Consider the following 9,614-nt stretch of genomic DNA (forward strand, 5'->3'; position numbering starts at 1 on the left):
GAGGCCATATATTTAAAGTAGTTGGGAAAAGGATTAGAGGGGAGATAAGGAAGCTTCACCCAGAGGGTGATGGGGGTCTGGAACTCACTGCCTGAAAGGGTGGTAGAGGCAGAAACCCTCACCATATTTAAAAGCTACTTGGATGTGCACTTAAAGCTGTAACCTGCAGGGCTACAGAACTAGTGCTGGAAGGTGGGATTAGGCTGGGTAGCTCTTTGGGCTGAATGGCTTCCTGTCTCGTCATTTTCTATGATTCTATGATATCTTTGGAGTATCCTTACAAAGATAATTAGATAAGTGAAAAGAGAAACACTTGGGGTGTGTATTGACTGTCCTTTGCAATGGGGATCTTTAATTTTGACTAAATCCCCTCCGCTCCCCCTTTTTATGTTTTCATTCTCCTTCACTGATACCCATTGAATATGGAGGGTCTTTTTTCATCGACCATATGGCAGTCACATTAACCCCTCCCCCTCACACCAAGCTCTTCGTGGTTGCGGGCTTGTGATGGAAGAGCGTGGAAGGGATGCATTGTTCGAAACCCCCGTGGTGAGACTGGTGAATAGGTGCAGTGACATTGTGATTAATACTTTCGCTCCTGTATAATGGGAATCTCAGTGTCCCCGCAGTGCAAAAAGAAACCAGGCATCTGTATGGGACCTGGAAGCAGCGACTCGCGCCCCACCCCTTAGCTCTGACTGCAACATCCCATCCATCTGCTTCAGAAAAGGAAAAGGCAACTGGGCTGGTGAAAGAAACGAGGAGTTGCAGCCAGATACTAAAGGCGTGATAAATACTGGAGGAGCCTGGATGTGGGGACCTGTCACTTTCCAATGCAGCTGCCACGCAATTCAGTCCAGCCCCGTAAAGTCATCTTGTGTAGAAACAGCAGAGGATAAAGTACGTGTACTCGAGGCAGTGAGGGCTGCCTTGTCCGATATGTGTCAGCTGCGGTTCTTTTGAAAAGGTGGTCACTTAGCAGCACAGAAGCCTGGTGGTCTGAACAATGCGCATTCTCTGCTCCGTGTCTTTGAAGCTAAACGGGGCATTTTGGAACTCCAGAGTTGAGCCGTGTTGCAGGTTCTGTTTATCTGTTCGGCCGCACAGCACTGGCTCCCCACTTGCTGGTCCAGTGGTTTGATCGCAGCCCAGCTCACTGCATGCCCGCAGGGCAGGGCAGGGCCAGTTTAAAACAAAATCTATGACGCGTCCAGCGCTGGCAAGCTGCGTGGTCAGGCGTGAAGGGGGTCTGTCGCGATAGGTTTGGGTCACGGCTCAATCTAGACCCCTTGTTGCCTGGTTTGCGGTTTACCCGATTAAAGATGCTGTACGTAGCTTTCTTTGATTTGTTGGTGTATCATGCACATGTTGAGTCATGTGGTAAGCCAAAGGTGAGGGGGTGAGGAAGGGAGATCTGCAAGATGCTGTATTACAGTGAGAAAGAGGGATGTCAAAGACAGAGAACCGAGAATGCACATTGTTCAGACCACCAGGCTTCTGTGCTGCTAAGTGACCACCTTTTCAGAAGAACCGCAGCTGGCACATATTGGACAAGACAGCCCTCACTTCCTCTAGTACAAATACTTTATCCTCTGCTGTTTCTACACAGGTGACTTTCCTGGACTATCCTTACCTAAGGAAGGATTTACTTGCTAAAGAGGGAGACTGATTCCTGGGATGGGGGGATTGTCCTATGAGGAGAGATTGAGTAGATTACATAAGAACATAAGAAATAGGAGCAGGAGTAGACCATACTGCCCCTCGAGCCTGCTCCGCCATTTAATAAGATCATGGCTGATCCGATCATGGACTCTGGTCCACTTCCCCGCCCGCTCCCCATAACCCTTTATTCCCTTATCGGTTAAGAAACTCCATTTCTGTTTTAAATTTATTCAATGTCCCAGTCTCCACAGCTCTCTGAGGCAGCAAATTCCATAGATTTACAACCCTCAGAGAAGAAATTTCTCCTCATCTCAGTTTTAAATGGGTGGCCCCTTATTCTAAGATCATGCCCTCTAGTTCTAGTCTCCCCTATCAGTGGAAACATCCTCTCTGCATCCACCTTGTCAAGACCCCTCATGATCTTATCGAAACGTATAAAATTACCCCTCATTCTTCTGAATTCCAATGAATAGAGGCCCAACCGACTCGACCTTTCCTCATAAGTCAGCCCCCTCATCTCCAGAATCAACCTAGTGAACCATCTCTGAACTGCCTCCAAAGCAAGTATATCCTTTCGGAAATATGGAAACCAAAAATGTATGCAGTATTCCAGGTGTGGCCTCACCAAATATCCTATATAACTGTAGCAAGACTTCCCTGCTTTTATAATCCATTCCCTTTGCAATAAAGGCCAAGATTCCATTGGCCTTCCTGATCACTTGCTGTATCTGCATACTATCCTTTTGTGTTTCATGCACAAGTACCCCCAGGTCCCGCTGAATTGCAGCACTTTGCAATCTTTCTCCATTTAAATAATAACTTGCTCTTTGATTTTTTTTTCTGCCAAAGTGCATGACCTCACACTTTCCAACATTATCCTCCATCTGCCAAATTTTTGCTCACTCACTTAGCCTGTCTATGTCCTTCTGCAGATGTTCTGTGTCCTCATCACACATTTCTTTTCCTCCCATCTTTGTATCATCAGCAAACTTGGCTACATTACACTTGGTCCCTTCTTCCAGGTCGTTAAAATAGATTGGAAATAGTTGCGGTCCCAGCACTCATCCCTGCGGCACCCCACTAGCTACTGATTGCCAACCTGAAAATGAACCATTTATCCCGACTCTCTGTTTTCTGTTTGTTAGCCAATCCTCTATCCATGCTAATATATTACCCCGGACCCGGTGAACTTTTATCTTATGCAGTAACCTTTTATGTGGCACCTTGTCAAATGCCTTCTGGAAGTCCAAATACATCACATCCACTGGTTCCCCTTTATCCACTCTGTTCATTACGCCCTCAAAGAATTCCAGCAAATTTGTCAAAAATGACTTCCCCTTCATAAATCCATGCTGACTCTGCCTGACCGAATTTTGCTTTTCCAAATGTCCTGCTACTGCTTCTTTAATAAAGGACTCCAACATTTCCCCAACCACAGATATTAGGCTAACTGGTCTATAGTTTCCAGTTTTTGTCTGCCTCCTTTTTTAAATAGGGGCGTTACATAGGCCTATATTCGCTAGAGTTTAGAAGAATGAGAGGTGATCTCATTCAAACATGCAAACTTATTACTGGGTTAGACAGGGTAGATGCAGGGAGGATGTTTCCCCTGGCTGGGAGGTATCTAGAACCAGGGGTCACAGTCTCAGAATAAGGGGTCGGCCATTTAGGACTGAGATGAGGAGAAATGTCTTCACTCAGAGGGTGGTGAATCTTTGGAATTGTCTACCCCAGAGGATTGTGGAGGCTCAATCGTTGAGTATAGTCAAGACTGAGATCGATAGATTCTTGAATATTAAGGGAATCGAGAGATATTAGGATAGTGCAGGAAAGTGGAGTTGAGGTAGATCAGCCATGATATTGAATGGCGGAACAGACTCGAGGGGCCGAATGGCCTACTCCTACTCCTGCTCCTATTCTTGTGTCAATACTGAAACAGAAGATTGAAAGACGTCGCTCCTCGGTAGCTTTGAGGGGAAACTAACGTCCAGTGTCCTACCAACCCTGGAAGTCCCAAGTCTCAATCCCCAATTTTTGCTGATTGAGCAGATCTTACCCAGGGCAACAGTTGGGGCGATACAATTGTCCTCGGGAATTTGGGCAAAGTAGGGAGCAGGATTCCCTTTCCGGTGAACCCCTGTTGGAAAGTGCATGTGTGAGAGCATTACTGCGATCTTCTGTGATGCTCTCCGTAATGACCAGAGACGGGAGAGCGGTTGGGGACTGTGGAGCTGTCCTGGCCACCAAGAGCAGCACCTTCAGAAAGCTGGTCGGAGACAGCATCAGCTTTGGCAGTTAATGTACTGGCGTGCCCCGTTGGTGTGATGGGACAGTGGTACAAGCAGGGTCAGCAGTCACCGAGCAGGAAGGGAGTTGTGTGCCAGTGTGGCCTTCACAAAGCCTAAGGTTTGTTACAGGAGGAACCTTCTCTCTCCACAGGTCGGGACACGAAGATACATGGCCCCCGAAGTCCTGGAGGGGGCGATTAACTTCCAGCGAGATGCCTTCCTCAGGATAGACATGTATGCTGTGGGGCTGGTGCTCTGGGAGCTGATTATGAGATGTACCGCAGCTGATGGTGAGTGTTTGTTTCCACGACTTCACTAAAAGATAGCCCATGTCCCATTGTACTATGCAGTTGATGCAATCTGATGCCTCATTGATTAGACCTCTGCTCCATTTTATACTGTTAGCCACAGACCCAGTAGATAGCACTCGCCTCTGAGTCAGAAGGTCGAGGGTTCAAGTCCCACTCCAGAGACTGGAGCACAGAAATCTAGGCTGACACTCCAGGGCAGTGCTGAGGGAGCGTGCATTGCCTGAGGTGCCGTCTTTCAGATAGGACATTAAACCGAGATTCCGTCTGCCCCCTCGGGTGGACGTAAAAGACCCGCGGCATTATTCGAAGAAGAGCAGGGGAGTTATCCCCCGTGTCTTGGACAATATTTATCCCTCAATCAACATAACAAAAACAGATTATCTGGTCATTATCACATTGCTGTTTGTGGGAGTTTTCTTATGTGCAAATTGGCTGTCGCATTTCCCACATTACAACAGTCACGACACTCCAAAAGTACTTCATTGGCTATAAAGCCCTTTGAGACATCTGGTGGTCGTGAAAGGCACTATATGAATGTAAGTCTGTCTTTCTTTCTGAAATGTTAACTGCTCCTCTCTCCACAGATACTGAGTATTTTCCACCATTTTCTTTTCTCATTTCAGATTTCCAGCATGCACAGTATTTTGCTTTTGCATTCAGCAATCTTTTGCCTCTCTGTTTGTGCAGGGCCCGTTGACGAGTACATCTTGCCATTTGAAGAGGAGATCGGTCAGCACCCGACGCTGGAGGACCTGCAAGATGTGGTGGTCCACAAAAAGTTGAGGCCAGTCCTGAAAGAATGCTGGTATAAGCATCCGGTGCGTATGAGGCAGCCTATTGTTGCTTGATTGACTGACTACCTGAAAGATTTGTACAGCTATGTTACACAATGATGGGCTGTGGTGAGAAAAGGGCTAAATGCATTTATCGAAAAAAAATGACAGGAAAACCGCTGGAGATAAAAAGGACCAATATCCTTCCAATATTAATGGTTCTCTCTTGAATTCTCCAGCAAAGCTAGCGAAAGATAATTTTATCTTTTATAAAGCACTGGTTCGGTTTCAGCTGGACTTTTGTTCCAATTCTGGGCACCACACTTTAGGAAGGATGTGAAGGCTTTAGAGAGAGTGCAGAAAAGATTTACCAGAATGATTCCAAGGATGAGGGACTTCAGTTACGTGGATAGACTGGAGAAACTGAGGTTGTTCTCCTTGGAGCAGAGAAGGTTGAGAGGAGATTTGATAAAGGTGTTCACAATCATCAGGCATCTAGAGAGAGTTGATAGAGAGAAACTGTTCCTATTGACAGAAGGGTTGAGAACCAGAGGACGCATATTTAAGGTGATTGGCAGAAGAACCAAAGGCGACACGAAGAAAAAACCTTTTTACCCAGCGAGTGGTTAGGATCTGGAATGCACGGCCTGATAGGGTGGTGGAGGCAGACCCAATCACGGCTTTCAAAAGGGAACTGGATAAGTACCGGAAGGAAACCAATTTGCCGGGCTACGGGGAAAGGGCGGGGGAATTGGGACTAGCTGAATTGCTCTTGCAGAGAGCCGGCACAGGCTCGCTGGGACAAATGGCCACCTTCTGTGCTGTAACCATTCTATGATTCTAGTTTTTTTTTATACGCTTATGCTAAATATATCAAATGCATGGGTTTAACCCTAAACCTCCGCTTGCATTTTGTGAGCATGCTTCCCACACCCCTCCCAGCCGACTGTTTTACCTTTACCCACCGTACTTTCCTTCGCGGCTGGGGAAGGCCCATATACAGAACGGCAATTGCAGGATCACTTCACCGGGCCGAACGTTGCAGGAACAATCGTTCATCAGGCCGTTGGCAGCCTAACATGGCCGTCCTTGATGACAGCTGATGGTGGTGCCGTCTTTCAGATTGGCAAATGAACCAGGCGGGAGATGAGGAGAAATCTTTTTACGCAGCGAGTTGTTGTGATCTGGAATGTGCTTCCTCAAAGGTCGGTGGAAGCAGATTCAATCGTAACTTTCATGAGGGAATTGGATAGATACTTGGAAGGGGAATACATTTGCAGGGCTATGAGGAAGGTTAGGATCTGGAATGCACTGCTTGAAAGGGTGGTGGAGGCAGACTCAATTACGGCTTCCAAAAGGGAATTGGATAAGTAGCTGAAGGAAAACAATTTGCTGGGCTACGGGGAAAGGGCGGGTTGTGGGACTAGCTGAAGTGCTCTTGCAGAGAGCCGGCACTGAAGACCCTCATCCCCAGAACCATTCTGGTAAATCTTTTCTGTACGCACTCCAAGATCTTCACATCCTTCCTAAAGTGCGAGACGCATTGCATAGCTCTTTCCAAGAGCCAGCACAGGCAGGGTGAGGAGAGATTGAGTAGACTAGGCCTATATTCTCTAGAGTTTAGAAGAATGAGAGGTGATCTCATTGACACATAAAATTCTTACAGATGTTTCCTCTGGCTGGGGAGTCTAGAACCAGAGGTCACAGTCTCAGAATAAGGGGTCGGCCATTTTAGGACTGAGATGAGGAGAAACTTCTCCACTCAGAGGGTAAACATAAGAAATAGGAGCAGGAGTAGGCCATACGGCCCCTCGAGCCTGCTCCGCCACTTAATACGATCATGGCTGATCTGATCATGGACTCAGCTCCACTTCCCCGCCTGCTCCCCATAACCCCTTATTCCCTTATCGTTTAAGAAACTGTCTATCTCTGTCTTAAATGTATTCAATGTCCCAGCTTCCACAGCTCTCTTGAGGCAGCAAATTCTCTACCCCAGAGAGCTATGGAGGCTCAGTTGTTGAGTATATTCAAGACGGAGATCGATAGATTTTTGGACATTAAGGGAATCAGCGGCGATTAGGCGGGAAAGTGGAGTTGAGTTAGAAGATCTTGTTGAATGGTGGAGCAGGCTAGAGGGGCCGGCTAGCCTACTCCTGCTCCTAATCCTAGGGCCGAATGTCCTTCTCCTGTGCTGTACTGTACCATTCTACGATTCCTAAACGTAAACTTGTCTCGTTTGCCGGCAGGGGTTGGCGCTGTTTTGTGAGACGATTGAAGAATGCTGGGACCACGATGCGGAGGCCCGGCTTTCCGCCGGCTGCGTTGTGGAGCGCATTTCGCAGACCCGCAGACTGATCAATGGCACTACCTCTGACTGCCTGGTGACCATGGTAACAGCCGTCACCAACGTGGACCTGCCACCCAAAGAATCCAGCATCTGAGTCTCCCATGTTTTTAAAAAAAAAAACGGAAGAGAGAGAGAGGAAAAAATTTTAAAAAATAATAATCTGTGTCTTTTCCCAGACTCGGTGGAAATCGAACCACACAACACAGCTGCTATTTTAACCTGACTTTTTTTTGTTCTTTCGGATTCGGAGCAATTTTACCAGCACACTACTCTACTGTATTTAATGGACATCTCAGCAAAATGCATTCAGGTACCGACCAATGAATGCAGCAAAAAAAAAACTAGGTGCAGGTACCTCAGAGACTCGAGTCCATTTCAACCGTGTGAGTTTTTTTTTCTCTACTCATTTGTAGCTTTTCTGTCTTCTCGACAGCATGTTTGTGACGTTTTAAACAAAAAAACCCACAAAAGATACGAAACCTGTACCACCTGCAAAAAAAAACAAAAAAAAAATGCTGCAATTATAGGAGGAAACTTTTAGACTGTTACACACGCGATTTACCTTCCTCAAGGGATCTACATTTTAACAGTGAGTGCTTAAAATGGTAAACATGTCTTTTACGGATTGAACGGGTGTCACTGTACACACGCACGCGCGCACGCACGCACATGAGAAGGAAAGGTTGTAACGGGCTCTTCGGTAGGTGTTTTTTTTTGTGAGGGGAACGTGAGTAACGGGGGTGTGTTTGGCGGGGGGTGGGGGGGAGGGCGGGAGGGAGGAGTTAACAAACTTTGCAGCATTTGGACAAAAAAAAATAAAGTAGCTATGAAAGTACTTCTCAGGTAACCGGTAAATTGGGGGAGGGTTTTTTTTTTTGAGGCGGGGGGGTGCGTCTTGATCCACAACCACAAAACAAATTAGTTTATTTTGTCTTAAAAGAGGTGCATATTTTATGGCCGCATTTACGTAACGCCATAAGCAGTTTAGTCCGTGAATGTCCCTAATGCTGCTTTTTCAACTCGAGTTTTATTTTGCAACATGCAACGTTCTGAAGACGAAAACACACAACTTTTAAAAGAAATGCATAAATACGTGGCTTCCGAGGTTATAACGAGAAAAAAAGATTCACGACCACAAACCACCTCAAAAACCAGAAATACCTCAGAATTTTTTCTACCTGTATGATTTTATTATATATTTTGTTAGTTGTGTTGTCTTTGTAGTGCTATTTTAATGTAAGTTGGCTTTTTATGACCAGGGAGTTTTAAGAAGTTCCAAATCCTTAGGAAGTGCTACCATTTACCTTGTTCAGCACCGTTGTAAATAACTGTACACAGTTGTAGAATATTGCCTATAAGGTACTTGGGCATTACGTCGTCTCATTTTTTGTGCTTGCTTCTCCTCCTATTTCTTCTTAATCCTTCTACTTTTTCTGTGAACTCTTGTGAATATTTCACTCGTGTGAAGGTTTTCTCTCCTTTTTTTATTTAAATAACATTTTTCCCTCATGACCACACCTTTCTGTGCAGCAGTTGCATTCTGAGCACAAGTTTGGAAAATCTTTTTCTGAAGCTTTTTCAGTCTCTCTCTCTCTCTCTCTCTCTCTCTTTGTATTCTCCCTCTCCTCCCCGCCCCAGGTGCCATATCGTTAACTAACAGGAAAAATGACAATGTGAAGCTGGTGTGAATTTTAGATTTTGTAAAATTGGTTCGTGAGGTTTTATTGAGCGGGATCTCTTTGTGCTAAATGTTCACAAAAATGCCAATGCAAGTGATTTAAAAAAAAACATTAATGTTTTGTCTACTGAGGGGCAAGCATCGATCTTGAAAACTGCAGCCTTTATTTCCCATTCTATACTTGAACTTTCAGGTCCATTTTTACACCACTTTTTAAAAAAAAAAAAAAATTTTTTTTGAATTGGTCAATGCAGATTCAAGTATGGCCCAGGAGTGTAATTTTCGAGCAAAGGAATGAGTAGGTTTAGTGACTGATCTACAGCCGAGGCAGAGCACTTTGTTTCAAAATCGTACAGCAGAAAGGAGGCCATTCGGCCCATCGTGCTGGCTCTCTGAAAGAGCTGTCCACTTCATCTCCCACTCCCCTTGCTCTTCCCCATGCCCCCCCCCCCCCCTGCATAAGCCCTGCAGTTTTTTTTTTCATTTTTTAACTATTTATCCAATTCCCTTTTGAAAGTTATTTTTGAATCTGCTTCCACCGCCCTTTCAGGCAGC

The 9,614-nt window shown here is 45.7% G+C and overlaps 1 protein-coding gene across 1 annotated transcript in view; it reads left to right on the forward strand.

The window, feature by feature from the left end:
* The window catches only part of acvr2ba (activin A receptor type 2Ba), a 229,877-nt gene extending 221,826 nt beyond the window's left edge, over positions 1 to 8,051 (forward strand). The window contains exons 9-11 of the mRNA XM_070880119.1: positions 4,102 to 4,240; positions 4,949 to 5,079; positions 7,281 to 8,051. Coding sequence (XP_070736220.1) covers positions 4,102 to 4,240; positions 4,949 to 5,079; positions 7,281 to 7,475 — 465 coding nt within the window. The 3' untranslated portion in view covers positions 7,476 to 8,051. The remainder of the gene's footprint in view (positions 1 to 4,101; positions 4,241 to 4,948; positions 5,080 to 7,280) is intronic.
* Positions 8,052 to 9,614: the final 1,563 nt, after the last annotated feature.

Source organism: Pristiophorus japonicus, chromosome 5, assembly GCF_044704955.1.
Source record: "Pristiophorus japonicus isolate sPriJap1 chromosome 5, sPriJap1.hap1, whole genome shotgun sequence".
NCBI lineage: Eukaryota > Metazoa > Chordata > Chondrichthyes > Pristiophoridae > Pristiophorus > Pristiophorus japonicus.